Genomic DNA, 17,416 nt, shown 5'->3' with positions numbered 1-17,416 from the left:
ACATCACATGGACATCACCCAACGCTCTTTTTGCAATGCTTTGCCAGGCCTTTACTGCAGCAGTCTTCAGTTGTTGTTTGTTCGTGGGTCTTTCTGCCTTACATTTTGTCTACAGCAAGTGAAATGCATGCTCAATCGGGTTCAGATCAGGTGATTGGCTTGGCCATTTCAGAATATTCCACCTTTTTTACCTTTAAAACACCTGGCCAAAACAGTATGTATTGGGTCATTGTCCATCTGTAAAGTGAAGCACCGTCTCATCAACTTCGCTGAATTTGTCTGAATCTGAGCAAACAATATATCCCTATAAACTTCAGAATTCATCTGGCTGCTTCTGTCTTCTGTCACATCATCAATAAACACTAGTGACCCAGTGCCACTGGAAGCCATGCATGCTCATCCCCATGCTTCGGATCATGAGCCGTTCCAAGCCTTTTTCTTCCCATCATTCTGGTAAAGGCTGATCTTAGTTTCATCTGTCCAAATAATTTTGTTCCAGAAATATTTGTCTAATCTGGCCTTTCTATTCTTGAGGCTTTTGAATGGTTTGCATCTTGCGGTGAATCCTCTTTATTTTTCCTCATGAAGTCTTCTCTTTATGGTAGACCTGGATAATGATATGCTTTCCTCCTGGAGAGTGTACTTCACTTGGCTGGATGTTGTGAAGGTTTTTTTTCTCTACCATGGAAAGGACCCTACAATCATTCCCCACTGTTGTCTTCCGTGGGCGTCCAGGTTTTTTTGTGTTGCAGAGCTCACCAGTGCATTCTTTTTTTCTCAGAATGTACCAAACTGTTGATTTGGCCACTCTTAATGTTCCTGCTATCTCTCTGATGGAATGTTTTTGCTGCCTAAGGATGGCCTGTTTCACTTGCATTGAGAGCTCATTTGACCGCATGTTGTGGGTTCACAGCAACATCTTCCAAATGCAAATGCTACATCTGGAATAAGACCGTTTACCTGCTTAATTGATGAAGAAATAACGAAGAAATAGCCCACACCTGTCCATGAAACAGCTTTTGAGTCAATTGTCCAATTACGTTTGGTCCTGTGAAAAATAGCATATTAAAGAGCTGTAATTCCAAATTTCCAATTTGGATGTGAATAACCTCAAAGTAAAATATTGCACTTTAAGCCCATATTCATTATTTAACTTTAACTTGAATATATTTTGGTAAACAGCCAAAATATCAAAACTTGTGTCCAAAACCTGTGTTCAATTATTTCCAGGACTCACTGTATGTGTTATCTGTTTTCCTCTAGGATGCTCGCTATCTTTGTAGGACATGTTACAAAGGACTGAGGCGAAATTGGAATTAAAGCAATGGATGTTTTCTTGCCTACACACAATAATTACTTGATGATATTTCCTGACATTTATATTAACTATAACTTCCCTATAATTTATATATATATGTATTTATATACTACATATACATTTGTACTATAATATATATTAACTTCCCAATAATATTGATGCATTTCAATAACTGCAATCCATATAATTATTCAGATATCAATTTATTGATATGGGCATTCATACCTTAATGAAAGAGTTAGTTTTTTAGGTTTGTTTATTAGATTCCAACCATACTATACTTTTTCTAGCTACTGTGCATCAATATCTTGTTTTCCTTGCTCTTTGGGGTTTTGGGCTAGGTACAGTGAGGGAAAGAAGTATTTGATTTTTGTTAGTTTGCCCACTGACAAAGAAATGATCAGTCAATCATTTTAATGGTAGGTTTATTTGAAGAGTGAGAGACAGAATGACAACAAAGAAATTCAGAAAAACACATGTCAAAAATGTTATACATTGATTTGCATTTTAATGAGTGAATTTTTAAGTATTAGACCCCTCTCAATCAGAAAGATTTCTGAATCCAAGGTGTCTTTTATTCAGGTAACGAGCTGAGATTAGGAGCACACTCTTAAAGAGCCCGCAAGGTCCCCCTGCTCAAGAAAACACATGCCTGTCTGAAGTTTGCCAATGAACATCTGAATGATTCAGAGGAGAACTGAGTGAGTGTTGTGGTCAGATGAGACCAAAATTGAGCTCTTTGGCATCAACTCAACTCACCATGTTTGGAGGAGGAGGAATGCTGCCTATGACCCCAAGAACACCATCCCCACCGTCAAACATGGAGGTGGAAACATTATGCTTTGGGGGTGGGAGTTTCTGCCAAGGGGACAGGACAACTTCACTGCATTAAAGGGACGATGGACGGGCCCCGTACCGTCAAATCTTGGGTGGGAACCTCCTTCCCCTCAGCCAGGGCATTGAAAATGGGTCATGGATGGGTAATCCAGCATGACAATGACCCAAAACACACGACCAAGGCAACAAGGGAGTGGCTCAAGAAGAAGCACATTAAGGTCCTGGAGTGGCCTAGCCAGTCTCCAGACCATAACCTCATAGAAAATCTGTGGAGGGAGCTGAAGGTTTGAGTTGCCAAACATCAGCCTCAAAACCTTAATTACTTGGAGAAGATCTGCAAAGAGGAGTGGGACAAAATCCCTCCTGAGATGTGTGCAAACCTGGTGGCCACCTACAAGAAACGTCTGACCTCTGTGATTGCCAACAAGGGTTTTGCCACCAAGAATACTTATTTCACTCATTAAAATGCAAATGAATTTATAACGTTTTTGACATGCGTTTTTCTGGATTTTTTTGTTGTTATTCTGTCTCTCACTGTTCAAATAAACCATTATTAAAATTATAGAGTGATCATTTCTTTGTCAGTGGGCAAACGTACAAAATCAGCAGCAGATCAAATAGTATTTTCCCTCACTGTATCCATAAAAGCACTTAGTGACAACTGCTGATGTGAATTAATATAAATGCCAAGTAAACTTTTTTATTCAATCACATAACTGTTTCAAATAATGTACCTTAAAATAAAAAATGAGGTAACCCTTCATTTGGATAGTCAATCCATAGCTGCTTCACACTAGATATTCTTTATTTTTTGAAAGTCTGTTAATAGTATTAATATCTGTAGAGCATCTAGAGATCCTAATATTTACTGTGTTAATAAAATTTAACCAAAAATAATATTGCTTGATGGACCATGTTATCACTATATTAAAACAGTTAACAATTTTTGGGTAGATATTATAGAGAAATATATATTTTTTTAATTTAAAATTTTAATGACCAATATTTTCTCTACAGTACTTGATAACAATTGATGTCATGCCCGTCAGGATTTCTAATATCCAATTGCACAGGGTTGTGTCTAGACCTAGTAAGAACAGTTAAAAACTACAAGAAGGCACAATAACACCCTCTCTGTTTCTGTTTCTCCTTTTCCTTTCTCTCTCTCTTTCTCTCTTTGCCAAATCAGAATGTAAAGAACTTTTCTGCAACCAACCTTTTACCCCCATCCCTCTCTCTACCCCCAGACTACGCATGGCCTCTGCCCAGTGCTCTTTGTCCTATCTGGATCTACCTGGATGTCCTTTTCTCCACGGCCAGTATAATGCATCTGTGTGCTATCTCTCTGGATCGATACGTGGCTATACGGAACCCTATAGAGCACAGTCGCTTCAACTCCAGAACCAAGGCCATGATGAAGATAGCAGCTGTATGGACCATATCTATAGGTAGGCTATGTAAATTACATGCATATAGACATACATGGACAACAAAAAAACACACACATACATACAGGAATCATTTAGAGCACAACCAATTTAACTCCAGGACCATGAAAAAAATCACATAAAAAATTCATTTACAAATACATACATTTCAGGATGGTCAATCTTTTTGAGTGTAAACTTGAATCACTTAAACAATTTCTGATGTACCTTGAAAATACAAGAGAGATATATTTTTTTATAAGATCAACTTTGAGAACAACCACAAAAAAACAAGACATCAAGAGAGTATAAAAAATTCTGTAGTTTCTTGACAGATTCCGATTGATTTGAAAAGTCGATGTATTTTGAGTTCCCTTTCGTTCACTTGGTATGACACGCCTCAGGGAACGTGCCTTCACACTCCGGCACTACCTGAGTATTAACTTTAGAATGGCCTTTTAGGCCAAACAGGTATTGAGTCAGGTGATTAAAGCCTGGCTCGACCCCGACATTATTGATTCTCCACTCTTCACTCACACTGAATGGACTGAATGGATCTCATGTTGTGAGCTGTCACTGTAGGGTTTGGTCCTTGGTACCTAAATGAGAAAAAGGTCTAGCAAGAAAAACCCAACAAAGCTTCCATGCTGGGCTTGCATTCTGGGAAATTGTCTTTTTTTCGTGTCATGTGGCTTTGACAGTCACTTTCCTCTGCTCACTCATGAGAATCACCTGGGTATTTTGGCTTTGGTCATTTTTCTGGTGTCCTTGTCTGTCTCAGTTTTTGTGATTATTATCCTTGACTGCACTTAGTTACACTCAAGGAGGAGGTTGGGTTAAAAGCCAACATATGCACGTCTCTTTCTGCGGCTTAGTCTTTCTGCGGCAAGTTAGGTTGTAGGTATTCAACTATCTTCCTATAACAAAGTTAACAAAGTTAATAATGCAAGTCAAATTATGTTATACAAACAAAAGTGTTCAACAACAAGAACAAAATAAGAACAAAAAATAGGTCTATAATTATTAAAAACTACTACAGCTGTTCAACAACCATTTCATCAAATAAATGATAACGTATACATAAATACATAATCTACACTATTTACAAATATCTCCACATTTCCATGAAATAAAACACAAACAGTTTATTCTTAAAAAGGGCTTGAAAGGGGGCTTCTTCATTTCCATTGTGATGTACCCTGCTTTCTAAATGTAAACTATTCCAATCAGTTGTGTGTACATATTAAAATATTTTACTCTGAAAATGGGAATGTCGGAAAATCTTTGAGAAGTCATCAATGGTGACAGAAAGACATGCCCTGATTCTAGGCTACAGGCTGTTTTACTTTACTGTTTATGGACTGAGGGACAGCGCTTTTTGAATGCACTTTCACATGGATGTACTGCATTTCACTTGCTATGGCTGTCCTCAATTATTTATTCCCAGAAGTGTATGTACACTGAACAAAATTATAAACGCAACACGTTTGTTTTTGCCCCCATTTATCATGAGCTGAACTCAAAGATCTGATGTTCACAAAAGGCCTATTTCTCTCAAATATTGTTCACAAATCTATCTAAATCTTTGTTAGTCAGCACTTCTCCTTTGCCGAGATAATCTATCCACCTCACAGGTGTGGGATATCAAGATGCTGATTAGACAGCATGATTATTGCACAGGTGTGCCTTAGGCTGGCCACAATAAAAGGCCACTCTAAAATGTGCAGTTTCACTGTATTGAGGGGGTCCGAAAACCAGTCAGAATCTGGTTTGACCACAATTTGCCACACGCAGTACAACACATCTCCTTCGCATAGAGTTGATCAGGTTGCTGATTGTGGCCTGTGGATATTGCTGTCCACACTAAGTTAAGATAACGTGCACAAAGAGCTGATGCCAGCATGATGCTGTTTGTTGCAGCATTTCGAGATGTAGCTGATGGTGTGACTTTGGGATTTTAGAAGAATGCTTCACTGCTTTAGGATAGTTCCTACACTGCTACGCCTGCTTCTCCAGTTCAAGCCACTGACAGAGAAAATAATTAGAGGCAAACAACTACGCAGAGTTCATCATCCACATATGGAAGACAGCGCTGCTGTGCCCGTGTGTTGTTTGTGTGCAAAAAAAGAAATCTGAAGTCAATAAATGTACTACAACCAAGGAAGTAACAGAGATAATCACACCTGTTTTAACAGTCCTTTACATAAAAAATGTTCAGACAGCTGATAACCTCCCCTGCACAATAGACATTGAAACACCCATCTGTAATACATGCAGTGTGGATCTAATCATTGATACAGGATCAAGTTTGTACACCCTACCAAAGACAACATAAAAAAGACATTGGCCCACATTCGTGAAACCTTCTCAGAAAAGATCTCAGATTTAAGCATAAGGAGAGATGTATGATCAGTTCCAAGTGTGTTTCACAAACTGTCGCACCTCTTCCAAATGAGCGTGGATGTGATCGCATGTTGATATATCAGATAAAGTGGTGGATGCGAGAACACACTGCACTTGTCCTCATTTACTTATGACACACCTTAATTTATGCAGGTGTGGCAATCCTCAACCTATAAATTGACAGATTTCAGAATAAATTCTAGGCTTAAAATGCCTTTTTGCCATTCGTCATTCTCCAGGAAAAAATCACCACGGAACACTCTTTTGCATCTCAGCCCAGAGCCAAGGTCGTTTAGAACAGCAAGCTCTGCCATTATTAGGATAACTGCTTGACCCACAACCAGTGGTTAATTTATCCTCTCACTAGTTAATTTAAGGCCTGTTAGCTAATCAAAATGCTGGCCGCCGAAATTATAATGACCATTTATGATCTCCAAGTATGTTGATACTATAGGCATGGGTGACTTAGGAAAAGCAAGGCAAAGCACATTTATTTGTCTAGCTCATTACATACACAAACGCAATTCAAATCTTACAAACTCATGTACAACAGAAATAAGAGATATGTGGTATGTTTGTATGTGCTCTATTTCTTATTTTACATTAGTTATTATTATTATACTGTAATTGTGATTGTTGGTTTTTTTTGTGATAATGATGGTGGTATTGCGAATTAAGCATTATTTTATGTAGACTTTTGTATGTTGACTCCAACCATATGCAAGTTTGATCATAAGGATATGAAAAATATAATATTGATAGATACCAGGTCTGTCAGTGAAATGATAGTATGATTATTTTAAGAACAAATTTGATAGTACGCACTGTGTTTTCCCAGATAGATTGCGTGACAACAATTTCCAGTACAAAAAGGCAGTAGAAATCTGACAACATTGGTTACACATGAGGAACATTATATATACACCACAGTTCCATTTGGACTTGCTTCATAGCTATCTACATTTCAGTACATTTTATGGATGAACCTGTCCAATACTGGCATCAGAAATGTGTCAAATACAGGGCAAAAACAAAGGAATGGATATTTGCGATAGCAAGGCTATGTAACGAGCCAAAGCCATGATAAACATTATCCTAACAATCTGCCGTAAACACGTTATAAGTTGTTGATGTGGGCACACCGGAAATATGCAGTCTATGGTACGTGAACAAAACAACCACAATAATATCTACATTCTGGAATAAAAGAAAAGTAGTTGTAAACTTTGCAAAGCAAGTGTATCTAGGGTGATGGTAGAAAAGCTTAAGCTAGCAAACCCCAGCTAACACTAGCTAGCTAAGTTATCAAATGTTAGCTTGGTTAGCTAAAGCTAGCTGATGCTAGCTAACACCAACTAGCTAAACTCAGACTAATTGCCTTGATGTTAGCAGAGAACCACCGTGTCGTAAAGGGTCACACCAAGGTTCTTTGCACTCTGGGTGCATTTATCAACCTTGATGGGCATGTCGTGGACAGGTCTTTCTGCAAAATAATTCCAACGTCCAAGCAGAGATGTCAGGCAGGTAACCTTGTAGGAGTGGCCTACCAGGTAGGAAGAAATCCAAGAGGGATCAGAGCCTGAGATGCCAAATCAGAGACAGTGGAAAGTAAGATGTTATGGTTCACAGTGTCATCGGTAGCGGATAGATAGCTTGGGCAGTGGAAAGAGCTAATTTTACATAGAGGAGAGCAGTCTAGGTGTAGTGGCCAATATTTTCATCCTGACTAATTAGGGTCGAGGAGATTGTTCTGAGTGAAGTAGAGTTGGCTGGAGACAGTGTGCTTAAGTATCTTGGAAAGGAAATACTGGGGGGATATGTCCTATAGTTTTTCACATCAGTGGGGTCCAATTTTTATCAAAGGGCATGTTGAAGTCCACTGGGACACAGCCAATGTGAAGAGTTGATGAGGGAGTCTGCAGTAATTTCTTTGTCCATTACTTATCCCCTTCCCCATTCTAGACTGCTGTAGTCTTCCACAAATGCCACTACATGTTTTTGAACATATTTGAATAAATATCTGTTGTTCCACAATCTTGAATCCTTAAAAAAAATGGTGGCAATTATAGCCAACATGAAAATTGGGTTGTACTCATTCTTCTGCAGAAAGAAAGCGTAGTGCAGTTAAAAAGGAGGCCTTGGGATAAGTTTGGGAAATCGAGAGATGGAGAACTTTCCTCTGGGGATGCCGCTTCATCCTGAGAATGCACCACCAGGGAATGACAACTTTCCTGGCCACAAAATAAACTAACAGAGCTGGATTGAGAAGAGCCCATTGGTCAGCAAGGCTCCTGAGCTTCCAATACAATATGGCATACTGACATGGTTAGAAAAACTGATTGGAAAAACTGATTGGGCATATCTGTGAACATTTCACACAGTGAGGATAAAGAATAAGTAAAAAATACCACAGCTATACCTGCCACAGTGCTCACAACTGCTTGGGCATATCTGTGAACATTTCACACAGTGAGGATAAAGAATAAGTAAAAAATACCACAGCTATACCTGCCACAGTGCTCACAACTGCTTGGGCATATCTGTGAACATTTCACACAGTGAGGATAAAGAATAAGTAAAAAATACCACAGCTATACCTGCCACAGTGCTCACAACTGCTTGGGCATATCTGTGAACATTTCACACAGTGAGGATAAAGAATAAGTAAAAAATACCACAGCTATACCTGCCACAGTGCTCACAACTGCTTGGGCATATCTGTGAACATTTCACACAGTGAGGATAAAGAATAAGTAAAAAATACCACAGCTATACCTGCCACAGTGCTCACAACTGCTTGGGCATATCTGTGAACATTTCACACAGTGAGGATAAAGAATAAGTAAAAAATACCACAGCTATACCTGCCACAGTGCTCACAACTGCTTGGGCATATCTGTGAACATTTCACACAGTGAGGATAAAGAATAAGTAAAAAATACCACAGCTATACCTGCCACAGTGCTCACAACTGCTTGGGAGTCATACCCAGTGTTGTCCCAAGTGTGGGCCAAAACAAAGAAAGTCCGTTATATTGAACTTGCAACCTCCTATCAAATTGACAGCAACAATGTGCATGTGATGAGAGGATCTTGGGTGGTTCTGTGAGTTTCTCTGAGAATTATTTGGCACCTGAAGGACACAAAAGGATTGTGTGCACTAAACAATACTTCTCGATGTTCATTCAGGGATCACTTCCTGTGTTCCGTGTCAAAACACTGACAGAACAGCTGAAATCTGTCCTGTTTTGTTAAAACCAGTCAAACTGCAGCTTTCCAGAAGTTGCTATTCACATTGTGGATCCTTCTGACTTCCGTTGTGCAGTTAACTTAGTGGACTATTATAGCAAATGGACAGATATATTATCATTCTTGTCTACTGTGTTTGCTAGTGATGGCTACACATTTTGTCTGGTTAGTGATAAAAGTCTGCAAATGTGTTTTACTGCATTTGATCAGTTTCTGGAGGAAAGAAGTTTCACGGCGGTAATGGCCATCCATGGTCATCTATGCCCCATTGTGTGAACGTGATGCCCCCCCCCAAAAAATTTATTATTTTCAGTCAAAAGGGATGTTGTGCTCTCCGGTTGGATGTAAAAGTCACAAGTCTGTTGACTGGCAGTCACATGAATATAGGACCCTATGGTGTAAGCGTTCATTACATTTGCAACAAAAGTATGAAGTATGATTACAATCCATTGCTGTTTTCATAATATTTCTGCCTTTTCGTTTTGTAGCCTGACTCCAAATCCCTTATAATTTCATTTAACAACGCGCGCACAGTCAGGCTGCACACTGAAGCCTGCTGTTATGTTGAACATAAATAGCTTCATTTGTAGAAGTCCTATGGTAGAGAATTTGTATCTGAGAACTTCCTTAACTAAGACTTAGTTTTCATGGTTCTTGGCATTTTATATATTTTTTAACTTATCTTTCGTGATTTTGAATGTAAGTTTGTTTAAGTAACAAGCTTACAAAGTGTCATTTGTCTTAGCTATCAGTCCAAATAGTACTGTAGCTTAGTCTCAACGGTCACCTTCTTCCCTTAAAGAAGCTGCGGAACATGTATGTCTAAATTGAGCGATACACCAAATTACTTCTTACCAGCAATACATGTATTATTTTACAAATAATTTGTAACGTGTAATGTTTGATGGTGTAATTGGGGGAAATTGTTCTTCTCTGATACAAAATATGAAGTGCCATGTAGATTTGAGTTATTGTTATCTACGTGCAACAGTGGCTGGTTAGTTTGAGGACACACCCACAAACAATGTGTAGGTGAAGAGAGTCAGAATACAGATGGGCCATCATGGGCCATCTTAGTCACTAACGCATGGGGCCACACACAAGCTTTATTACAGCACTTCTCTACAGTAATTGCTTATGTTTTTCCTAACAGAAGTGTTTTTTTTGTTTTGGAGCAATGTAATTGGCTATTTTGCTTGATTGGTCTTGGTACACTGGCCAATTTGGCACCCCCTTAAGACCAAGTGGCCTTGCAACTAAAATCATGTAATTCTGTCCCTGTAGGGATGTACAATCCAGATTCACAAGCAAATGGGGCAGTGGAAAGATTTAATAAAGTACTTAAAGAATGTATTCAGAATGCAGAGAAACTTCAAATGCCTCGTTAACCGGAGTTGACAAGTTCCCTACACATCTACAGAGCTACGCCACATGCAATGACAGGCATGTCACCAGTTAAACTACTTCCCAGCAATGCTAACTGAAGTACCGTCTACCAACAACAGTGTAAGATGAAGAAGCATTCAGACTGTAAAAGTTATGACAAACCTCCACATTTTGAATGTGGTGACATAGTTCACATAAGGAAACCGATGCATGTACACAAAGCAGATGCTAAGTTTACTGGTCCACTCTCAGTGAGGAAACAAATAGGACCAAGAACGTATGTGAAGGATTTACACACATCCAGCAGGCTGAGTGACTGCAAAGGTTGAAAGCCAACATTAATTTCTCTGCCTGTTCTTGAAGGGCGAAGGAGGAAGGTTATCAGTCTGGCATCCTGGAGAAGAAAGCCAATTTGTTACCTGGAGTATGTACCTTCAATCACAATACATTTACATCTTAGTCTTTAAGCAGAAATATGTTCTGGTTAGCATCAACATTGTGATGATAGCAGTGTATATCAACAGACGTTGGAGGGGACCATGGATCATGGAGCTATGCGCACTTCCAGTAACAACATGCTATTTTTCTCAACCAACCACTCCTCAACCTAGGTGCATATTTTCTTTCTTTAGAATGGAGGCTTCAACATTTCTGACCTCTGATCTGAAAGAGGTTCAGCAGGGCCACCACAGAACTATACACACACACGGTATACTAAGTATGCCTGGATGGTCTGTCAGCGTTGCTTCCTGGATGTCATCCATCTGTTGAGAGGACGTATGTGACTGCCGTGGCACAATTACTTACTGTACCAGATGCTCTGATGTGTCCAGGACCCACGACTCTATGAGATTAGACTGGCCTCAGAGTGGACTATGCCCTCAGAAAGAGGCATGCCTTTGAACGTTAATGCAACTACTCAGTCAGTACTCCCTCTATGAGGACTTATTTCTTTTTTCTCTAGGAGACAATTGCTCAGATGCTCCCTTGAGTGGACAGCCCTTGGCTGTCGCATTCAGCTCCGCAATTATGTTATTCCTGTGGCGTGGTGTACTGTGGCGTAAAGGAAAGTTTGGCTATGAATATAACCTTGGTTCACTGAGGAAAAGAATGAGGAGCGGACCGAGGAAGGGAACCACGTACAACACACTGAGGGCCCAACACAACCTGACCCGGAGTGAAGGGCGGACATGAAGGAACAATGTTAGGTGTGACCCGGGTTTATACCACGGCCCCACACCTGTTTAACCTTAGAAGGCATGGTTGAAGCACACAAGTTAAATTCAGAACCGACAGTCTCTAGTGGTTTCCTGGGTTCAGAATAACACAGCAGTGTGTGTGTGTGTGTGTGTGTCTGTGTGTGTGTGTGTGTGTGAGAGAGAGTGAGAGATGACAGCATGATAGGTCAGGTTGAGATTTCAGGACAATCAGAGGATCTGATCACATCAGATTAGAGTGAACGTGTGGAATTACACAGTCTTTGTCTTATTTTCCTGTCTGTCTCTCAGTTACTCTCCATCTGCACCTCTGTCAGTCCCTCGTTCTCTCTCGCTACCTCTCTTTTTCTCTTTATCAGACTCTGTCTCTCCCTCTGTCCGACACTGTGTCTCTCAGACACAGATTTTTAGACTGTCAGTCTCTCTCTCTCTGTTAGACTAATCTTTGTATTGTTCTTATATCCATCGTTTTCTCCCGAGGTAAATTAATGACCGGTCAGCCACCATAGGAAGGTCTTAATCTCTCTTTTGCCCCTCCCTCCTCCCTCCCTCCATTTCCTCCTCTCAACTTCACCTCTCTTCCACCTATTTTTCTGTCACCGATATTCATCCATGTCCTCGTCATCATTATCCTCCACAACAAGGACAATTTCTTCATCGCTCTCTGCTTCTCTCATCCCTCTCCTTCTCACAATTCAATTCCACATTTGTTATTGGCGTGACGTAACAGCGAACATATTGCCAAACGTAGACCGGAGATAATAATAATCTCTCTTGCGTGCTCTCTGGAGTTTGCATACAACAATGATTGGTCTTCACGATGAAAAAACTATCTTTGTCTCTTTACCCTCCCTCTTCCATTCTTCATCTCTCCCCTCTCTAACTTATAGCTCTGTCTTAGTATCCGAGAATTGTCATCGGCCTCCACAACAAGGACAAGGTCTTCATGTGTCTCGCTCCCTTACTAATCATTTTCTCTCCCTTTTCATCCATCTATCCTGGTTGTGCCCATGCCTATTGTAATAATCGGCCTCGATTACAAGGACAGGGGGCCTCTCTTCTCTCTCATCCTTCTCCTCTGTCTCCGACTAGGAGTGGCAGCGCCTATTCCGGTCGTCAGACGGAGTGCTGATCTGTTGCTCCCTCTCCCCCTAATCACGTTATGCCTCTCCTCTTCCGTCCAACCTAGGAGTGTCAATGTTGATCCGTGTCATCGGGCCTGGTAAAGACAAAGTGTTTATCCCTCCTTCCTTCTCTCCCTCCCCAATTGCAGTCGTTCTGTTCTCATCCCACAGCAGTGTTGATGCCGATCCAGGTCATCAGTCTTCATAAGACAAAGTGTGTTTATCCCTTTCTCCTTTTTTCTCTAATCACATTCTTTCTCTGTTCTTATCCTTCTACCTCAGGAGTGTCAACGCCGATCCCGGTCATCGGCCTTCACAACAAGGACAAGGTGTTTGTCAACGGTAGTTGTGTCCTCAACGAGCAGCACTTCATGCTGATTGGCTCCTTCGTGGCCTTCTTCATCCCATTGGTGATTATGGTGGTGTCCTACTGCCTCACCATACAGGTCTGTCGCAGACTGTTTCATTGGTTCACAGTTGCCATATTCTGTCTTTTGATTGGCTAACAAATCTTTACATCCCACCGACCTCTGACTGAATCACACTCACAATTCTGCTTCATGTAATTGGGCTGCTTGGACGGAGGAATTGAGAATGGACTCTAAAATTGATGCAGAAACCCGGATCAGGAATAACTGGAAGATTTTGCTGCTTTTTCCGCTGCCGCAAGTTGTGCATCGGCTGGTGTGCTTTCCTATTAGCCGGTCAGATGTTGTCCTCCCACCTGAGGTGCTGGGAGATGATTTTCAGAAAAAATGTGAATGATTCAGCTGGACTAGCAGCTGGACACTCAATCTCCAGAGTCAGAGGGGGTGATGGGAGTTTTCAGAAGGTTGCCTTGAGGTTTTGTCTGTGTTAAGTTATTATGAGTGCACCAGTACAGCAGCCAGTCGACCTCTCCATGATACATGGACTCAACAGCGTCTGCGATGAGACAGAAGGGTGGCATCTCAAACTGGAGTAACTTAACAGCTGCATTGTTTGAGGGACAGTTGTCATATTAGTGATAGACCACGTGAGAATATGACAGAGCCTAGTGACTTGGTATATAGAGAGAAGAGGACAGAACCTAGAACCAAGCCTTGGGGGACAACTGTAGTGAGAGGCTGTGAAGCAGCCTCAGATTCTCTCCATGACACCTCAGAAGAGCAGACCACTAGGTTGGATGCCATCTAAAAATGTCTACAGCATTCTAAACTTTTGCAGGGAATTCTTGAGTAGGTTATGCAGCCAATGGTCTGGAATGAGTTTGTGAGAGAAGTGAGAAATGGAAGAAAGTCTCTAGAGATGGTTTGGGGGATTGGGGTCAAGGGGGCAGGTTATTGGACATCACTAGTCGCACCATTTCATCTGGAGAGAGAGAAGGAAAAGAGGATATTGCATATATAGGTTTGGTGTGTGAGGGACCAGTGGACCCAATAGGCTGAGTGAGTGAGGTACGGATTTAATCAACCTTCTTCTCAAAGTGGTTAACAAAGTCATCCGCAGAAAGGGAAGATGGAGGGCGGGAGTACAAGGATTGAGAAGAAAGGTGACAAATCATTTCCCAGGGATAGAGGAAGAACTGATACCAGCAGATAGCAAGGAGGGAGTGAAAGGATGATAAGTCATCCGGAAATTTAGTTTTCCTCGATTTTGCAGTAAGCTACCCGCAGCCCTCTTCTGTGAATTCCCTTTGTGTCACTTTGTGTCAATGGCGCTGTGGGGGGCTGAGCCGGCTGGCTTGAAGGAGGACGGTCATGGGATGTGGGTATTGTGGTTTATCTATTACCAAACCATTACTCACCGACCTATTGCCGTATTTTGGAACCCATGGAACTGAATTAAGTTATTGCATCTTCATTATTTAAATATTTAACATATCCCATTTAACGATTTTAATGATTTCTGGCCTAGTCTGAAAGGTAACCCCTTTAAAAATCGTAATACATGTTGTAATAGTTGGACTACGTGCAACAACAAATATTTGTGCATGACAGACAAGTGCTGCAAAACTTGTGTGAAATACTAACAAAGAAACATTCAATATAATACATATTACACAATAATAATACATGCTACACAATTATAATATACACTACGCAATAATAATACATACTACACAACAAGGCTGTAGCCATGGAGTCAGCATTGGGGGGGACATAATCAGCCGGGGGTCTCGGGGTCCCCCCAGAAAAACATTCAAAAATGTTGAAAATATTTATAACATAAATATTTACAAAATCTGATATTGCAGTGTTGTTGTTCCTACAACATCATATTAAATGTTGCTCTAGGACCATCATTGCAACTGACCTGTAGTTGGTTACCCCAGTCCAAAGACAGAGTATTCCCCCACCCCTTGACCTAAACCTAACCTCACTAGTACCTGTGCCTAAGCCTAACGTCAGTTGTGCCAACATTAATTAGAATGTCGTCGGAACAACACCAACATGGCAATATCAGATTGGTCATCAATATTTGCTCCTTTTCTCATTCACCATGTCACCTGCTTGTCCTGCCCTGTTGGCATTCTCATGCTCTCACTCTCTCTCTCCCTCTCTCTCTCTACTCTGAACGCACCAGAGTGAACATGAAATAAATACTATCAGTAAACAAGTGGCGTTTCTTCTCATGAAGTTCAGGAATGGATTACTATCCATTTCTGATCTGAATGGCAATGATTATTATATCAATAAACATTGACTCACCTCTTGTGCTACTTTATACTTAGTTTTTTATCTGACTGGTATTCATTTTCTCACTGCTTTCAGATTACTTTTATTTTCTGAGGCTGCCCAAAGATTTGAGGAATGTCACTGCCACCCTTCCTCTTGCTCATGATGACACTCACTGTGAATGAAAGCTGACTAATAAAACTGCTAGTACTTTAATCAAACACTAATAATGCTATAAACAAATACAGCTATACAGTATACTATACGAATATACAATCAATGAAAACGACTACTGTCGACTGTAGTCGTTCATAAATTACACGTTATTTACACTTTACTCAGACTTCATGTGGGCTTTCTGACGTATCTAACGACATCATTAACGTAATAAATTAACGTTAGTTGAATACGCACATGAGCACCATTGTTGGTCGCTGGGTGAATGTGTGGCTAATTAGCTTTCCAGGTAACTTAGCTAAGATAGATAACGTTAGTGCTTGATCGATTAGCACGCGCAAATCGATCCGTTTTCACCAAAAACCATTGTTTACACTCCATGAAATTACTGACACTTTTTAGCATATTATTATAAATTTCCACAATTACAGTTCCAGCAAAAAATGACTTGCAATTGACAGGAAGATAGCCTACGTAACACTCATATTACATTCTAGTTTTCCACTTTTTAAAAACATTTGAAAGTAGTAGGCTAATGAATATGATTGGGCTACATCTCTACATTAGCTAAATGTCTGTCAGATATTCAGTCATTCCAATTAATCCAATTAACTTCGATCTTCCAGAATCTGACTTTTTATCTGAACATAACCCAAAATCTAATGATGCTTAAGCCTGTTCTGTTATTTGTGTTTTATTAATGTTTTTAATTGCTTCAAAATATTGCTGAAAAATAAATGGCAATAATTCGAAAAGGGATGATAAGTCATATATAAAAATTAAGATATCCGTAGCTTTTCAGGCATAAACTAAATCTACAGTGGTCTGATGATTTGCTCTACAACCAACATTGTCAAACTGTTACAGAAACCCCTGGCACAATCGTTTGCAATCGTGACCACCCGCATAGAAATAAGATTTACCCGCGCGAACGTAACCTGCGATTATTATGGCTACCAGCAGTGGCGTTTATATATGTAAAAAATTTGTGGGGCACAAACCATTTCAAAATATAGGATACATAACAGTACAGCTCCAAAACTCTTGCTACTGATGTTTTTATTTAACACATCAACAAACAGCATGGCTCCACAAAACACTTTTAACGACAGAGCAGTACATACTGGACAGAGAGAGAGAGGCCTTCTTGTGTAATTGCTCTCCTCTCTCACACACATGTAAAATTACCACTGTCACATTTACAAACCAAAATTAGGAATGCAACTAAGCTCAGAACCAATGTGCCTACAGGGCCATACGCAAACAGCAATGAGCTCAACACCACTGAAGGCCACAACGAAGCGGAAAGACAACGTTTTAGGGATACAGATCCATTCTATGACAACAACATTTATAGATAAGCATGGACACACTGACACTCGTCACCATCTATATCAATCGATCCAGCACAAAAATATGACCAATGCACAGACCAGCACCACAAAGGCAGGATGATAAAATATGCTTTCACTCACCAAGGCTGAGGGTTCACTTGAAGAGAATGGTGGCACGGCAGTTCTTCTTCTAGGCAAACTTTTCGATGAATCAGCTGGCTTTGGATGGACAACATGGCCATTGCGTTGAGTCGTGGCTGTCCCATGGTATTGCAAGTGAAGGTTTTT

At 40.4% G+C, this 17,416-nt stretch overlaps 1 protein-coding gene across 4 annotated transcripts in view; it reads left to right on the top strand.

The window, feature by feature from the left end:
• The window catches only part of htr2cl1 (5-hydroxytryptamine (serotonin) receptor 2C, G protein-coupled-like 1), a 226,714-nt gene that overhangs the window by 199,945 nt on the left and 9,353 nt on the right, over nt 1-17,416 (top strand). For all 4 annotated transcript variants that reach the window (XM_034290688.1, XM_013132545.3, XM_034290687.1 and 1 more), the window contains 2 exons: nt 3,403-3,603; nt 13,243-13,406. In XM_034290688.1, coding sequence (XP_034146579.1) covers nt 3,403-3,603; nt 13,243-13,406 — 365 coding nt within the window. The remainder of the gene's footprint in view (nt 1-3,402; nt 3,604-13,242; nt 13,407-17,416) is intronic.

The sequence above is a fragment of the Esox lucius genome, chromosome 24 (genome assembly GCF_011004845.1).
Source record: "Esox lucius isolate fEsoLuc1 chromosome 24, fEsoLuc1.pri, whole genome shotgun sequence".
Taxonomy (NCBI): domain Eukaryota; kingdom Metazoa; phylum Chordata; class Actinopteri; order Esociformes; family Esocidae; genus Esox; species Esox lucius.
Note: the sequence above shows the minus strand (reverse complement) of the source record. Positions and strands in the feature narration are given on the sequence as shown.